The 19,011-nt window shown below is 37.0% G+C and overlaps 1 protein-coding gene and 1 long non-coding RNA gene across 2 annotated transcripts in view; one reads left to right on the top strand and one right to left on the bottom strand.

Moving 5' to 3' along the window:
• Nucleotides 1-19,011, bottom strand: part of LOC118271510 (neuropeptides capa receptor-like) — a 91,184-nt gene that overhangs the window by 16,348 nt on the left and 55,825 nt on the right. Inside the window, exons 3-4 of the mRNA XM_050695791.1 lie at nt 12,053-12,252; nt 9,653-9,800 (exon numbers count right to left, since the gene is read on the bottom strand). Coding sequence (XP_050551748.1) covers nt 9,653-9,800; nt 12,053-12,252 — 348 coding nt within the window. The remainder of the gene's footprint in view (nt 1-9,652; nt 9,801-12,052; nt 12,253-19,011) is intronic.
• Nucleotides 18,088-18,398, top strand: LOC126911021 (uncharacterized). Its single transcript, XR_007705583.1, has 2 exons — nt 18,088-18,226; nt 18,366-18,398. It is a non-coding gene; the product is annotated as an uncharacterized LOC126911021 (long non-coding RNA).

The following is a 19,011-nucleotide window of genomic DNA, read 5'->3' as shown; positions in this document are numbered from 1 at the left end:
CCCATTCCTACTTCTGCTTTTCGAGCCGGAGCCCCGGTAACCCGCTAGGTAGTCCGCAGCACGAGGTCGGTACGGCAGTGCTCATGCAGAGCACGCCGACACGGTAAGTTCCACCGTGTCCTCCGGGCGGTAAATATACCTACTTAACTGCGTTCATCAAGCAATATATACAGGTTGATTCAATTATTTCTTGTGAACAAACTCAGGAAGTTAAACACTCTGTGTCAAAGTTGGGCGCAACCAATCAGAACGCTGCGGTTATCGAGACACCAGTACTTAGCTACATTGTGTTTGAGTTCGATTCTGGGTCATCCTCTGTGGTTACGTGCGTTGGTGAAGTTCAACATACAACAACGTATCTATAGATACAATATAGAGAAAACATTTGTTTGTTTGTATGTAAGTTTGGGATAGGCTTCGAAACTAATAGACTGATTCGGAAAACTTTTTTACAAATGGAAAGTTTATTTTTCATACCTTTTGTCCTGATATTTCTACAGGAAAATCTAAATTCCAAGCGATCGAACCCACGGGCGTATATCTAGTCATTAAATATGTTGATACTATGTTGTTTGTGGTTGTAAACGTGACTGCTCTATGAGATCTCTAATTTGTTTTCTTTCTCAGAAAAAGTCAAATTAAATGTTTGTTTGACCCAAATCTCGAACTGTGTTGTAGTAGAACGTGGTTTCCGCACTCTCGTGGTACGTGTGAGACGAGACATAGGGATAGTTTCTAGTCAATAAAAGCCTAACAGTCCTCTTGCCCTCCTGGGGGTCTCATGGTTGTTTAAATCAACTGAGCTGCGAAAAATGTAAAAAGTTACCGGGGCTCATCAAAGCAGGAGTAGGAACGGGGTTTTTTAGTCAGTAAGAGTCTGACACTCTCTCTCGCCTCACCCAAGGCGGGAGAAGTCAATGGATGATTTTCCCCCTTAAAAAAAAGCTTTACATTTCTTTGAGAGTTATCTCAAGATACCCAGGGTAAAACAAAATATAGATATTTATTCGTAAGTATTTTTTAATTTACGTAATACTAACATGCTCCATTGTGTGTATCGTCATTGTTTACCTTTCATTAATATATCTACTAATGAAGCTTACTTACTACCAATGAGTTAAAATATGAGAGTAATCCAGTGTCTAATTCCTTCGATAATTACAGCCTTAATGATTGTAAATACAAAATGAAGATATAAGTATACGAATGGATTTAATTGGTACAGAGGGCTTAATACGAGTTTGTTTTACGTTTAACGAGAGCGCGTTCGAAGCTCTGATTGGTTGGTTTAATCGCGCCGGTCAATCAGAGCGCCGAACGCGTTCTCGTTTCGTTCTAAGGGTATGCAAACTCGTGCTAAAGGTACAGAGCCCTTTAGAATCGCTAGTATTGCGTTATATTAATGGGTCAGTATTATATTGGGTGTACATTTTAATGAGTGTTATTTGTTTTCAAAAGTATTTTGGATGCTTTAACAGTTGTTGTGTAGCTGTCTTTGTACGTAGAATGGGTGGGTGTAATGGTGAAGCATTTGATCTTGCGTTTGGTTATAGCGTGATATTTTATAGCCTACATACAACCTTCCTGGATAAATTGACTATTTAAAACAAAATTCAAATCGGTACAGTGGTTTAGGCGTAAAAAAAAGAGACAGAGACGTGAGTGACTTTCGTATTTATATAATTTATCACCCACTGCTCGGGTACTATTGGTCATAGCGTGATATTTAAAGCCTTTCTCGATAAATGTGCTATCAAAACACAAAAATAATTATTCAAATCGAACCAGTAGTTCTAGAGATTAGCGCGTTCAAACAAACAAACTCTTTAGCTTTATATATTAGTATAAATTTATTTTTATAATGGAATCTGTACATGTAAAGTTATTAAACAGGCTAATTAGCCACATAATCTGATGTAACCTATCACAATAAACCCATCCATAGCTTTTACAAAACCCAAAATGAGAGAGAATAAACAGTATTTGTTCGAAACAATCGACTTTCAACTTACCTACAAGTGAAATAGAGTGTAAATTTAATTTAAATTAGAAAACAAAGCGATTGATTCAAAGGAAAACATTACGAATTTGAAGTTCAAATACAGTGTATTTTGAGCTTCAAAAACCAGTTTATCCTGGTCTCACTTTGTACGATCTTTTCGCGTATTCGACGGCCAGTTTATACTGGTTCTGTATAGCTTCATGTGTAGCTATACAATAACTTGTATAATGAAGTTAAGGAGGCTTTTGTTCTCTGTTTGTTCACAACTTGAAAACTATTTGATTATAAGGGCAGTTCGATGTGATCGGAATCGGGAATTAAACAATGCGTCTTAGTCTTGCTAATAAGAGCAAAGATCTCTAAAGATAATGCAAGAGATAGTGCACAAAAGAGAGAAAAGTCAAAGTCAAAGCACTGATTAATCCTTAAAGGTAAGTGTCGCACGCATCGTACGTATTCCGTATGACGTCTGTATGTTTACATGTAGGCATTGCTGATGATGCCGATCAGTATGTACGAGTTTTTATATAAGACAAACTAAAACCCGTTGCCTGCGATGCATAAGGATGCGGGGTGTGTCTTAGTCAGTAAGTCTGTTTGTGGCGCTAGACACTAGTTCCGAGAGACTTACAGCAATGAGGTATATCGTGCAAGGAGGAACAAAAAACCACGTAATTGGTAAATTTAAATAAAACAATGGCTCCATCCATCGCTTTTTTAACTTTGAATGAAGTTTTCGGTCAGGGAAAGTATTGGGAATCTCTTGATACCACCAGACTCGGTATCTGTATATCAACTCGGTAAACACACCGCTGAAACATTTTTACTCACATTTGTAAAGACCTTCATGACCTACTTTCGGGTTCAATCCCAACCAATGAGGTTTGAAACCCGCAAATATGAGGTACCTACCTAACATTACAAGTATATAATTAAAAACAACCAAAATAGAACTCTCTCCTAATACAACGTTTAATTGGAAACAAGGTAAATAAACATCCAATTAGCTCCATACACACATACACACATGTTTGTTTAACGAATGGCGATTACAAATACCTACTAATAATATTCCGAGTTACAATATTATTCCACTCGACACACATTCTCACACGTAGGTACAATATACATATAGGTGGAATATATAGAGCTCGTTAATTAGTACCTGACTACAAACAATTGTGTCGCTGGTACTTCACACTCTTTATTTATTGGTACTTTTTTTTTCTTTCACACTTCTACACTAGAAGCTATACATAACCAGTTTATCATGGTCTCGCTTTGTATGATCTGTCCGCACATTCGACGGTCAGTTTATACTGGTTTGTCATAGCTTCATGTGTAACTAACTGTGTACTAGATACTCTTTTTCACATTCTTTTTGCTTTTACACAATATCGTAGTGATATTTTTATTGTTATACTAGCTTCTGCCAGCGGCTTCACCCGCGTTTCCATGGGATAAAACACCTATGTGTTATTTCAGACCAAAATCCAATTTCATGTATGTATTCGTTTGTATATTCATATGTAGTAAAATGCGATTATTCCAATATTACAAACAGACACTCCTATTTTATTGATTAGTGTAGTTTAGGCAGTTCCTTCTTGAATCTACTGCGTTAATCTAAAGTTTAGTAATGTCAAGCATTGCTCCGGTTTCTTGAAGGAGTAGTTGTAGATTGAAGATTGAAGTTCAAGTGCTTACTCGGGTACTCAATCGGGTTTAATAATCTCGGTTGGCCTTGGCCATCTCTGAAGATGGGGGTTGAGAACGTATTTCGCTTTTATTTTTATAATTATTTCAAAGATTATTTTAAAAAAACTTAAAAAATATGTTATTCGTCCAATAGTAGTAGAAGTGACGAATCTGTAGCTTGTATTGTTGATTTTTTTTGGCAATTTTCGAATCCGATCGCTAGTTGATTCAAAAAGTTTTCAATTGAACCAATTAACACACTTTTGAATGCCAAACTGTTAAAACTGTCGGTTAATCAAGTTAGTCAGTGAAGCTATTTGCTCGTTCCAAAGTGTAGATTCCTATGGAGGAGAATGAGCAAAAACCTCCATTAGATTATGCACGCTACTCACCTTACGTTTTAGGGCCAATGCACACCACGTTTATTTAAACGCGCCGTCGACGCGCGTTTATAGCGATGCAGACGCGATACGCACACAAGTCAGACGCAGCCTGTAGACCTTTGCACAGCTGACGCGCTTGTGGAACGATACAGGTGCGATGCAATCGCGCATTTCCCTCGTTGCGGGAGAAACCCCGTCGATATGGAAGGCGCGCGCGTTCGCGCTCGTATCCACCGGTGCCGCGCGTTTGTATCGATACAAATGACAACAATCTGTTCTGCAGGTGTGCCCTTAACTGTAGAGGCAAGGCAGGCTGTACGGACGATATGGACATGTATGTAGATGTATAGAGCAAACAGTTAAACTGTACAGTTTTAACTGGATCGAATCAAGAATAGAAAAAACTGTACAGTTCAAGCTGCACAGTTAAATCGTAAGGTGTGTAGGTTATATGGATCTATGGTTTAACTCCACAGTCCGATTGTACAGTATGGTCTGTAGCGTGGATAAGTTTCCGCGCGCGCCTCAAAGAGCCGTCAGACCACCACAGATGGGGCCCAGTAGGGCAGATGCCTGATCCGGAGCTGCGGACTACCTAGCGGGTTTACCGGAGTCCGGCTCGAAAAGCGAGAGTAGGAACGGGATATTTTTTAGTCAGTAAGAGTCTGACACTCCCTCTCACCTCGCCCAAGGCGGGAGAAGTCATTGGATGATTTACCCTCTCAAAAAAAAAGCGTGATAAGTTACTCTATTTCAATCAGAAAGTGAGTTTAAAAGAATTTAACTTTAATACTTTATAACTAATCGTAAAGTAATCAGCAGTAAGCTCCACGTTCATCACGTTATAAGTTAAACAAGTTAGCAGTTAGTTCCCGACACGTCCGCGTGGCGTCGCTTTGTTTCACAACTTGTAGATTACGGCAAGTTAGTGCTGACAGATAGTCATTACGTTAGCAGTCGCTCAACGTTTTATAAATCAAACCTGATTCCAAGTTTTTCTGTAAGTTGACAACTAACTGAGTTAAGATTTACCCCCCTTACTAATCTTCCCAATTCTCGATTCCCCAACAACCCTTAAATTACTAACCCCGAAAAGGCTGACAACGCACCTATAACGCCTCTGCTGTTTTAGGTGTCCATGGGGAAGACTAGAAAATCGCACATAGAATATGGGAAGTGTCAATTTTATATGCGTACGAAATTGCGAGCAAAAGCTAAAACATATACCTACCTTTTCTAGTATTGCCCCTAAATTCTGTCTGTGTCTACGAATACACTTAAGTATCGAACTTACCAATAAGTACCTCGCGACCTCTAATTCCTCTTAATTAACCAGAGAGGCACACATTCAGGTATTGAAGAGACATCTACAGTGGATGCCTAAGAACTACTTCACTATGAAAATAAATGTAGAATTGGAGGGACTATCCTGATGTGTACCGACTGTAAAGTATTTGACTTTCTATTCTAAATACTTGATTTTAACTCAGTTTTGTTAAATAATATACCGACCTTTATAATAACTATCGTGAGAAATACTAAATTAAACACTAAGGAGTTCTACTAGTAGAGCTTTTCTCCATTAATGTACGTGAGTAAGTCAATAGGCTCACCCCCTATTACATGGAACTTATAAAACAAATAGTAAAAAGTTGATGTACATTGTATAGCGGCATTACGTACCGTAATATGCACCTCTGCCTACCCCTTCGGGGATAAAAGGCGTGACGTTGCGTGTACGTGAGTAAACCATGTTTTTTCGGAAATAACTATCTACCTATATTAAATAAACTTTAGTCGCATAGATTAGTCAATATTCATTTTAACAGAAAATCATGTAGGTTGTATATAGCGTGGGCCCGTGCTAGAGGGCGCTTTGCGAGGATTATGCTGGGGCTAAATAAAAGTGCAAGCGAAAAGCGCCCCTGTGAACTTTAACCTTTGGCTGATCTGACGCCTCTCTATCTATCTATATGTCAGGACTCAAAGCTCTTCATCATTTATGTGTGAAGGAATTTTATTTGCCTTGTAGGTTACGTGGGTATGTACTGAGTTCTTGAATAATATGTTTACTTAAGTATAATTTTATTGAAATACTAGCTCCTGGCCGATACTTCGTCTGCGGAAAAAAAATGGGGATGATAAATAGATGTTAGCCGATTCTCATAGATACCGGATAAGTACAAAAAAAATCATCAAAATCGGTCAAGCCGTTTCGGAGGAGTATGGCAACGAAAACTGTGACACGAGAATTTTATACAATGTGATAGGCGCGAGACTTCTAACCCGTTAAGGCTGAGTACTACATCTAATTTTATCGACAAAAATAATAATATGGGGGGTTGAACCCCTAATTGAAAATATTGAAAAATAGTGATGTTTTCGGTAAAAATAATTCACAAATGATTTTTTTTCTCACCAAAACATTATCAAACATATGAAAAAAGTAATGAATTAGTTAGCCAAGGTTATTAGCTACCGTTTGTCGTTTTTTTTTTGTTCCTACGACGCATACAACCTTTGATATCAAAAAAAGTAAAAAAAATATTAAAATAGCCATAACTTTTAGGGGGAGGGGATTCGACCAATTCGACCCCCGACTTTTGTCGATAAAATTAGGTGTAGAACTCAGCCTTAACGGGTTAGAAGTCTCAACCCTATCACATTGTATATTAGATAAGTAAGATAACGTGAAAACTCAAACAAACTTAGTTTTATTCTAATGAACTAACAAAACAGTAACGACCGCAACAATCAGCTCGCAGCCATATTGTTTATTTGAAAAGAGAAAACAGTAATTACCAACATAACAACAGTATTGCCAACCTATAAACATATTACATTACTAACAACACATTTCCATATTATTCTACGAAGGACTAGGGGTTTTTTTACGCACAAGGTGTAGCGGGTTCGATTCCCGCACAGAGCAACGGGTCTGGGTGTCATGTGCATGTGAAATTGTATGTCTGTAAACGCCTCTCCCTACGATACAGAAGAAAATCCTAGAGGGCAACGTTATTTTTTTTAAAAAAAAAGGAGCACGTTGACGTTTGTAATTTTTTAAATCTAATCTATAACTACTTATTGGCAAGTCCATCACCAAATACCAAGCACAATTTCATTAAATGAATTACTAAAAAATATTACAAAAGGAAAATTTATATAAAGAAACCTAATTTAATACGGTTAGCAGTCGTATTTTTGACAATTTGTCTAGACTAGACCATTGAGAATTTCAATATTGATAGACCCAGCTATATTTTTGTAGCCTAAAAATAGATCTTTTTCTGAATCCTTTGCAAAAAGCTAAGTGGCTTGATTTTTGTCAGTGTGGGCGGTGGGCGCCATCTTCGTATTTTAATAAATATTTACCTACGTCTGTAAATAAGCGCGGGCGGACCCACGGTATCTAATAAATGATAAACGATATAGCTGTGAATACTTTGTACCAGATTTAAAAAGTATATTATTAAAAATATCAAGGTCGGTATTTTCGAATTAGATCAGTAGATGTAATGATTTTTATTTGGTAGTCTAGTTTGACTAGTGATCGCGAAAGTAATTGTTATGCCACACATTAATGGTTACCGAGTTAGTGAAATATACGCGTATTTTAAGTTAATGCGATTTCAAATTTGTTTAAAGGGCTTTGCACCTAATGTGCCAGGAGGTGCTTTATTTGACCTGTATATTATGTGATTATCTCGCGTTTGGCAGAACCGATTTCAATAGGGTTTTTCAGCATGGTATTTTTCTGACTTAGGAGAAGGCTTTAGAGATATTACTTGACTAAAAAAGTTAAATTGAATTAAGGCGGTAAAGAAAATTGGAGACGTTGCCCTTTTTTATAAAAGTTTTTATTAGTAAAATTACATTTGTCGCAATTGTATTGTAAAGTGACGGATGGCCAATCTGGTATTAAATCTATGTTTGTTATCACTTTAGATGAAGTTCTCAGCTTGTTTCGGAGTTAACCTAATAATAAGTTAGCATTCAATTCGGAGTCAAATTGAGTTTATACAATAACCAACTTTGTGTCTATTCATATAGAAGCCAATGTCCCGATCCTTAGAAATATCTTCTAGATAGCTAATTAAGAATACGATGTTTATTATTTTGTTGGCATTTGTTGTAGAAAGCTAGTTATTGTTAATTTAACAGTACTGCTAGACTCTTCTGTAGCTGGGGACTGCCTTACGGGTTACCGGGGCTCCGGCTCGAAAAGCAGGAGTAGGAACGGGGTGGTTTTTAGTCAGCAAGAGTGTGACACTCCCTCTCGCCTCACCCAAGGCGGGAGAAGTCTTGAAGTAAGTGGACTGAATTAAATATATGTATACATTTGATAGTGCAAGTGTGTTGTAAAACGTTCTTTAATTATGTAAATATTCGAACATGATTCACATTCAAACTTTTGCATAATTTTAAACCCACAATGATAAATTGTTACGTGAATATTTAAAGTTATTCATAATTTGTAATTAGTACAAAGTTAAAACATTCAAACCGAAGTAAAAAGTTATTCAATAACAGTTAAAAATACTTTGTTAAAACGTGAAATTATTAGAATTTATACTTTGGGTCAGCTACAGTAAGGTCAATTTTTGGTTGGTTTTGATAAATTGTGGTAAAGCAAGAAAAGTTAATATTAAAATTAATGAACTATTGCCAAGTTTCTCGTTAATTAAAACAAGAAGCTTAACAAAAATAATTACTTTACTAGTTTATAGTGTACTTGCTTTATAGTTTTAATTCTATTTAGTTTTCATCATGAACTATGATTTTAAGCCTACCTAAGCCAGATGTACTAAGTGTAAGACTGAATGCCTGACAAGATCTATTTATGTCTGCCTTTGTAAATAATTTAGACAAGTTTAGATAAATTCGCTTCAGTGCTTTGAAATTTTAAGTCTTAGACGGTATATAATAAGATTTGAAATAAGAAAACTACTAAATCTGTTTCTGAGTCTGACTATGGTACTACTAATACTATCAAAGATTGTTTGATGTATAAAATTTATTTATTTATTTTTAAAAGAGGCTACAAAAAAGAACTCTATACTCGATTCTATAGGGAGTTATTTAGAGGTTCTTCTAACTAATATTAAATTCCATATATTTATTTAAAGTAAACTAAAATTAGGTACATTTTTAAGAAAACAAAAACAATGGAGCCGACCAGTAGCGAAAACATGGTCCTAGCTACCGGTGGTTACAGGCAAGGATCCAGAGAGATAAACCTGCTCATAATACGAGAGGTTTCAAAGAGAACTGACTAAAAAATTACATTGTTTATTTTAATTAAGTATTGTTAATTATTATCATAAGGTTATTTGGTTATTAAAGGGGTCAGAAATATAGTTGTAAGAAAAAAATAAATAGTTGTGTCGACCCCAAAAACTTCATCATAATGAAAAATTTCATAAAGGAATAGACAAGGTAATACAAATACATACCAAGAATATTGAAACTCACGAAGAACAAAACACAAGGTATAAAAATAAATCACGAATATTAAACCATAAAATTAAAAAACAGTAACAAAAACGATACGTACCCCAGGACATACCTAATTCGCAGCCCCATGCGGACGTACAGGCAGAGGATGATGACTCCAGGCAGGATGAAGAACAGCAGGCTGCTCAGCTCGCACAGGTACCACGACGGCATCTCCAGCATCGCACAGAACGCTGACTCCAGGGATGCGTTGCCCGACCCTGGAGGAAGAGGTTTTTTGTAGGAGTTCATAAATTCGAGTAGCTGTACATACTTAGAGGTAAGAAATGTGACGGTAGATTTTATAAATACGTTTCTCACCACCTTTACTCTTCTTGTGGGTTTAATTCTTACTGACTTAGGGTCTACACATTTGGTAAAGATCGGGCAGTATCGCTCTCTGATAGAGCGTTTTATTTCGAGTTTACGCTAAGGAACGTAAGCTAAAGAATGGAACTCTTTGTCGGAGTGATTCCTGTAAAACGTACAACTTGGGTGTCTTCAAGTCCTAAGGGAACAGGTTCCTCATAGGATTGCTCCATCAGGTTAGATTGTAAGTATAAAAAATACTTTAATGTCTTTAAAAGCCAATTCAGAAATGACGATTAAATATTCGTTGCAGTACCTAAACTGGACCACACATGTAACGTTTAAGTACCTCGGCCACTATTAACATATTCTCTTTAGAAAAGGCTTACGGCCAGCGACTGTAGAACTAAATCATTATATAACCACTCCCAGAATATTGTTCTTGTTATATTAATTCATATTTAAGTTTGTTAATTATAAACTGAAATAAGATTCTTAATCAATTTTTTTTTTACCTTAGGATTTTCTCATATTCTCTTTAGAAAAGGCTTACGACCAGCGACTGTAGAACTAAACCATTATATAACCACTCCCAGAATATTGTTCTTGTTATATTATTCCATATTTAAGTTTGTTAATTATAAACTCGAAATAAGATTCTTCACCTAATTTTCGTAAAGTTAAACCTGAGTCTACAAGTAAGTATGTATTCGAAATGTCTGCCCAGAAATCGAACTCGAGACACGAGACAAAAAGAAGATGTATAGTAAACATTATAAGAAATAAACAATAATGTATCCAAAAAGAAACAGATCCGTGACCTAGAACTAAAAATAGTACTTCGATACACCTGACCAAAAACTAATTCGAGTGATAGATGAGCGAACAATTGTGTGGTAAGAAGTCTAAACGTAATGGATGGGCATCAGTAGGAGGCACCCTTGTCAGACGAACACAATGAAATCAGAGTCAATATTTAAGTGAACTTTATACTCCAGCGCGGTTCGATTTGTTTGATCAGACGTCATTTGGGAGCCATCAATTAAGAATCCTTCAGTGAAAACTTCGAACATGATGGGAATTAGCAATTTTTTTTCTTTAAATACAAGTGTCAAGTAAAGCCAAATGTAGACGTCAGCTCATCAATTACTCGTCTGTATAATTTCTCTCGTAGATGTTCGTCTCAAATGCTTTGTAAAAAAGGTGCAAATCTATTGAATCACATCATCATTTCTTTTTAGATTTCGCAGCAAAAATTTTGCACGATCGTGCATGGCATTACTCTACAAAGAATTTCATTCGCGTTGAAATTTTATAATTTCCATGAAAATATAATTCACTTTATATTATGTGTGAAGAATTTGTTAATCCTACTACTATTATAAAGGCGAAAGTTTGTATGGATGTTTGTTACTCTTTCACGTAAAAACTACTGAATGGTTTGAATGAAACTTTACCACAATATAGCTTATACATCAGAATAACACATAGGATACAATTTATAATGATTTTATGTCGTTCTGGTCATAATATAACGATACGTGTCAATTAAGTCAGAAAAAAATCTTCCATCTGAGAGCTATCTTGGCGTGCGCTGCTTAAACCCATGGAGTTACAAAAGGAAGATGTACCGCAGGATTGTTTGTCTTAAGTAGATCTAAATAAAAGTTCGCGACAGCATATATCTATCTTTTATGTGCAAGCCAGTACAAACAAAATTGTGAACCATAAATCTAATTAAATTTGGTACTATTTTACAGGATGTACGATGTGAAGGTAAATAAAAAAATACCAGTGTTTAAAAAAATGTCACGTTACTTTTCTTTTTTTTAAACATTGGGATTTTTTCACATTAACTTAATGTGGCAGACCAAATTCTACGCGAGAGAAGCCGCGGGCAAAAGCTAGTATCATGATAATTATGATAATGTGTTCGAAACCTACCAACGGCAAGTACCAATGTGACTTTTTGACGAGTTATATGTACTTTCTAAATCGCTGGTGATTAATGCTCAAATCTTCTCCGTGCGAGAAGAGGCCTTTGGTCAGCAGTGGTCACTTATAGGCTGTCGATGCTATATAAAGAATTTGCTTATTTATAATCGTAATTCCTTCTCACTATAAAAAAGTCTTTACCCAAAAATATTTTTATAGGTTTCCTTACCTGGTGGATAGTCATGGTAGCTGACAGTGGTGTAGAGGGCGAAGGGCGAGGCCGCCAGCAGGGAGACCAGCCACAGGGCAGCCACTATCCGCAGGGCGCGCCTCAACCCAGCCATGGCGTACAGGTGGAGCGGGTGGCAGATGGCCAGGTACCGCTCCAGCGAGAACGCCACTATCGTCAGCACCGACACGTACGATGCTCTGCAACAAAGAACTTGGTGAAAATGGAGTAAACTTCTTATTTATCCTATTTTCAGTACTGATGATCTATTTTTTTGTTTCCTATTCTCAGCCTCAGGATCTGGCCAAGATTCAGGGCTCGACCGGAGTGATACCACGGCCTCACAGAAAACCGACGTGAAACAACGCTTGCGTTGTGTTTCGTTTTGTGAGTAAGGTTACCGGAGGCCCAATTGCTCCCTTCCCAATCTTCTCAATCGCCAACAACCCTTAAATTCCTAATCCCTAAAAGTCTGGTAACGCACTTGTAACGCCTCTGGTGTTACAGCAGGCGGCGGCGATTGCTTACCATCAGGTGATACCTCTGCTCGTTAACCGGCGTGTTCCATAAAGAAAGGATAGCTGAATATGAATTGTTAAAAGAAATACACATCCCGTCCCTATGTTAAACTTCTATGAAACAATTTTCGACTAGCCTTTGCAGTCACTAAGTAATATTGTGCTAGTTCTAATACTAACAATCATCCATACGACCACTCCACATTCTAGCCAGTCGAACTTTTATACATTTCGATTTCGTTTGATTTGAAATCCTATTGTACAATCAAGGAACTAGTGGCCCAAATCTAATTGGGTTGAGTTTGGACAACCAATCGTGGCCAACTTTTATTTATTTTATTAATTAAATTCCGTACAAAAACCAATACCAGTAGGATTGGTATCGCCCGGACCTGCCGCTATCGTACTCAACTCAAATCGAATGTCATCGGAACAAGTTGCCAATTGAACGTATTGCCAGATTTAAATATTGATTCATTAAATTAATATGGCGTGTGTTGCCAGCCTCGTTCCGTCCGCTTGCAATATGGATGACAGTGCATGATGTAGCGGTAATTAACATTAAACACTGAAACCATTCTGTTGGAATATTCCGGTGGTCGGAAATGGAATGATGATTAATAAAATTTTTAATTTATTTTCCAACTATAGACATTTCTGATATAAGGGGGTAAACGAGCTGACGGATCACCTGATGGTAAGCAATCGCTGCCGCTCATGGACACTCGAAACACCAGAGACGTTAAATGTGCCTTGCCGATTTTTTGGGCCGAGCCAGCCCAGTAGTGCCGAAGCATGGCTCTCCCACACTTTATTTTGGAACTTAGGACCACGTTGGATACTGTAATTTCTTCAAACAATTGAAATATGTATTGGGGATTTAGATAACATATTTTAATACATACATATTATTTCTTATTTTCTGTTTATCATCACATTTTTATACAGAACAAACCTATCTAATAAGTTAATATAAAGAATGTTAGCAGCTATAGACTACAAAACTAGAAGTGATAATACTGCCCTCGGTGGCGGCTGCAGTATTCAATCACAGTTGTAGGGCTTCTGATAACAGGGGCGAGGGTGGCGTGATGCTATGCGCTCTATTTCAATTAAATGGCTGGCCAGTATGACGCCTGTTTATATGTGGTTTTAAAGTTGACTGCACTTTAAAACCACAACCACTTACTTATTGACTGCACAGTTGGTGTGGTGGCTGGGCAACTGGCTGCCGCGCAACGGGTAGCGGGTTCGATTCCCGCACGGAGCAACTCTTTGTGTGATCCACAAATTGTTGTTTCGGGTCTGGGTGTCATGTGTATGTGAACTTGTATGTTTGTAAACGCACCCACGACGCAGGAGAAAATCCTAGTGTGGGGCGATGTTTTTAAAAAAAGAAAAGAAAAGAAAGTCTTCTGAATTGAGCTATGTGGCAACACATGACAAGTGGTAGATGACAGAAGTCGCACATAGATGATCGACGAACAAATCAACGGATGACGTCATAAAAATCCTACATTGCACATGTGAAGACACATACATAGACAGAAAATCCCAACGAACAACAGTTGGGCAGAAAGCCTGCTAGACACAATAATCTCGCCTAGTCGGAGGATCCTCCTTTTCTTAGGGAACTTTACTCCTGTTTCCTAAAGTACATGTAAATAAAAACTTTATATTTGGATTTTAAGTATGTAAGTTTTCTGAAATATTTATATAGTGGAGATTTTTGTCCAATGTATGTCAAAAAGCACACGTCTTAAAGTACAGAAGTATAAGTTATACATCTGTTATACTGTATAACGTAACTCAAGAGAAATGTGGGTGGACATTTCATTTCATATTCTTGTCTTCTTGTCTCCTAAACAATTTTCTGTGAACACGAGGCAGCCCTGAGGCAGAGTCTCGCAGAGTTTGGTAATGATACTCGTGCAACTATCTACATTAGGAAAGATCAGCTTCCATCGATAGCTGGGAGATAGGGAACTTTGTCTTCACACTTCTGACTCTTCAAAGCGGTGCACAGGTTTACTTAGAACACATTTTCTTTCTACCAAACTTTATGTTTGTAAACGCACTCACGACACAGGCAAAGAAAACCTTTATACCTATTCTATAACTGAGAATCTTTCCTATATTGGTTCGAAATGAATAAAAATTGGAAATATAATAATTTCGTTCAATGATACGAATTTATATGAATAATGCCACCGTTACATTTTTACCCTAACTGTTGATAGGGAAAAATCACATTCGCAGCCGAATATAAAATATTCCAAAATAAGAACATGTAATAAGTGATTACATTATTGTCGAGTCAGTATGTTAGTCACAATATCAGTAACAAATACGTTTTCCTGTGTGTATGTGTGTTCACTGTACTGTGAAGGGTGCACACACGTCACCAGCTTACTTTCCGAGCACCATGTAATAAGGCGTTGCCATGCCAACATTGACGTTGGAGGTGTCAAATTATCAGTCAAGTTGAAAATACAGGAAAATCCCCTGTCACACAAAAAGCGAAGGTTATAATTTATTTACATGGTAATTCCAATATAAATATTTAATGTAAATGGTAATGTCGTTGCCAAGCCTTTGCTCAGTGGTAGACGTTTCCCGGCTCGCCATCGTGATGTCGTTGTCGTGTCGTTGATCAACAAATAATATTTCAAAATCAAGCTAATATGTATATACATATATTATATTACGCCTATCTATCCCATGGGGGTAGACAGAGACTATGGAACGCCAATTGCTACGAATCTTTCTTATTTTTTACATTTGATGGGTCGACGTTTGGCCGCTCGCTATGTCGACTTTTGCCGTAAGTTATACCTATGTAGCTTTCTAAGATTATTTAGACACCACTGACATAACGGCGAAGGATTCACATCGTGAGGAAACTATTTCGCTAATAATTTTTACAGTTATCGGTCTTTCATGAAATCGCGAACCGGATATTGAAATCTGGTGACATTGAGCAAGCTTGGTGATTAATACTCAAACCTTCTACGTACGAGAAGAAGCCTTATGGTCAGCAATGGTCACTTATAGGCTGTATATGTGATGATGATGATGAACATTTTAAACTACCAACAAAAGCTAGGCAAACGTATTTTATGTACAGTCATACTTGAGGCGAGGTTTACAGCTAGTGTGAAGAACAAACCGCTGACGACATAAGCCGTGACTTACAGCCTTTGTTCTAACACTGGAGTTTCAGGTCAGTGCTACAAAGCCTTTCAGTTTTCAGTCAAATGTCTAAATAATTTCTTACTCAGGTAGACTGTGACAAGTAATTTGTTTGTTGATTTGTTGAAAGATAGAAGTTATAACTTCTCAAAGATCCCTGTCTTCGACAAAACAATTTTGTTTTGTTTTGATTTGTTTTGTCATCTGTTTGAGCATTGTTTATGAGTTGTACGTTTTGAATTGTTTTGAATCATCTTAAATTAATGTTTCTAAAATAACACAATTTTGATTAGTGTCACGTAGGTAGATACTGGATTTTGCCCGCGGTTTCGCTCGCGTTAAGAAGTATTATTATTGATGGAAGTTTTATGCATGCAAAGTCTCAGTCTGATCAGTTGAAAATTGCCAAAGTTCCATACAAACTTTTTATCCCTTATCTTATCCCCTTGGGGGTAGAATTAATAAAAAATCTTTCTTAAGTACTATATCTACGTCATAACTTCTACCTGCAGACCACCACAGATAGGGTTCAGTAAGACTAATGCCTGATCCGGAACTGCGGACTACCTAGATTTACCGGGGATTTGGCTAGAAAAGCATTAGTAGGAACGAGGTGGTTTTTAGTCAGTAAGTCTGATACTCCCTCTCGCCTTGCCCAAGGCGGGAGAAGTCATTGGATGATTTTCTCCCACAAAAAAAATCTTCAGTAATCTTTCCCACCACATATCACCTTATATCTTTGCAGTATGTCAACCAAGCCGTCCAATACGTAGCTCATCAATGCTGATTAATGAGTTCTCAGCTAATTAGCCCCTCACGTGGGGGTTAGCGCTGCCAGGGGATATTAATTGTCTTCGGGTTACTGTGTAAGCCGGGGCTTAGTGGGACATCGCTCGGGGAGGAGCCTATGGTGCACTTATGTCGATACATTTATATGTAGATCATTTAGTTCTGCGTCGATGTTTAAATTTACTGTTTTTTTTTTTTTTTTTGGAAAGTCAAGTTCTAACTACACGGTCAGTGCGGTGGCTGGGCAACCAGCTGCCGTGTAACTTGTAGCGGGCTCGATAGGTACCCGCACGGAGCCATCTTTGTGTGATCCACAAATTGATGTTCCGGGTCTGGGTGTCATGCGTATGTGAATTGGATGTTTGTAAACACACCCACGACACAGGAGAAAACCCTATTGTGGGGCAATGATCTTTTTTTTTTAAACGTAATTAATTTGCAATTGCAATTAATCGGTAAAATTGAATTGTCCTTCACTCGGTTAGTGATGCTAGGTGTTGTTCCAAAAATGTAGCTTCAAATCGAAAAGAACGAGCAAGAGACTCCACATTACATGAATAGTCGATCTTAATGGTATAGAACACAGAAATGGCGTAATTTAAAAATGAACTATAGAAAAGCTAAGCTCTGGACTAGAGATGTTTTTATTCTTTACGAAGTATTCGAGATAGGATATATTTTTAAATATTTACAGGACTTTACATTAAATATTTCATTAGTGCCTATAAGTCCCATTTCCGTAGCAATATTTAGAGTTAAGTGCTACCCAAAGGCTCGACAGTCAACATGACTCTCAGTTTTTTTTAAAGGGTATATTTGTCAATTCCTCAACAGTTCAGTCACCACTAATAATTGTATTATTTTTCTTTATATTATTAAAGTTCCAATACTGTTGATATTTTCACTGTATTCTAGGAATTCTCCTAGAAAACTCGTATTCTAGACGTTTCGTTTAAAGCTGAGCGGTTCGGTGTAACGAAGCGAAGATTGCAGGAGGTAACGAGTTTGTTAGCAACCAACACATGACGTACATACAGCGAGACACACTAACAACTATGTTTTCAAATATTGTATAAAGATGGAGAGCTGATTTTTCTATCGGGTTTAATACTAAGTTCAATCTCTAGGTTGAGCAAAGAACGCAACTGCGGACTACCTAGCGGGTTTACCGGGGCTCCAGCTTGAAGAGCAGGGGTAGGAACGGGGTGGTTTTTAGTCAGTAAGAGTCTGACACTCCATCTCGCCTCGTCCAAGGCTGAGAATTCATTGGATGATTTAGTCACTAAAATGGGTGATGATATCCACTCAAAAAAAGAAGTTTGTGTAAAGAACTTTTCCCAATTATTGTCAACTTTACTGTAAACCACTTGTTATGTATTGTATAAATGTGTATGTATACATAATTAGTTAATGAAAATTACATATTAAAGTAATATTTTTTATTAACAACACAATAGATTTTTAGTTTTCATTCCGCTTAAAGATGTATTTTATATACAGTGTGCAGCACCAGCACTCGCCCGCACCCAATTACTTTTTACCCGACTGCGCCAGAAGGAGGGTTATGTTTTTCGAGTGTATGTATGTATGTATGTATGTATGTATGTATGTATGTATGTATAATTGTTTGGCACGCTCTGCAGCCTAAACGGCTTGATGGATTTTGACTTGAGAGGTGTCGTTAGATTCGTATTTACTGTGAGAGTGACACTGGATATATCAAAATTAAAAAAAAACAAAATGGATTTTTGGCGCCAAATTCGAATATTTCTCACTCTCTAGCCTAAACGGCTTGACGGATTTTGACTTGAGAGGTGTCGTTAGATTCGTATTTACTGTGAGAGTGACACTGGATATATAAAAATAATAAAAAAACAAAATGGCGGATTTTTGGCGCCAAATTCGAATATTGCTCACTCTCTAGCCTGAACGACTCGATGGATTTCCACTTTATAGGGGTCGTTTGATTCGTATTTATTGTCAGAGTGACACTAAATATATCAAAATGAAAAAATAATAAAACTAAAAATAAATAAATAAAAAAATTAATTTAAAAAACTAAAAAACCCGACTGCGTTTCTTTATAATATTAAAATGAAAAAACCCTAAAACAAGAAAGTAATCGTAAAATTTAAGCAGTCGGGACCCATTCTAGAAAGCAAGCCGTATCCCGACTGCTTAAATTTTACGATTACTTTCTTGTTTTAGGGTTTTTTCATTTTAATATTATAAAGAAACGCAGTCGGGTTTTTTAGTTTTTTAAATTACTTTTTTTATTTACCTATTTTTAATTTTAAACACATACCAACTTAAGCAGTTAATTTTTCTTTAATTTCTCACCAAGGGATAAATTAGAAAAAATAACCGCAGTAACATTTAATAACGTAAATTCATTTCATGATAAAAACCTTACGTTACAGCGGTCTGGTAAACTATATTAAAAGCTCATTGATAGCATGG

Source organism: Spodoptera frugiperda, chromosome 9, assembly GCF_023101765.2.
Source record: "Spodoptera frugiperda isolate SF20-4 chromosome 9, AGI-APGP_CSIRO_Sfru_2.0, whole genome shotgun sequence".
NCBI classification, from domain to species: domain Eukaryota; kingdom Metazoa; phylum Arthropoda; class Insecta; order Lepidoptera; family Noctuidae; genus Spodoptera; species Spodoptera frugiperda.
This window is presented reverse-complemented; position numbering and strand designations above follow the sequence as displayed.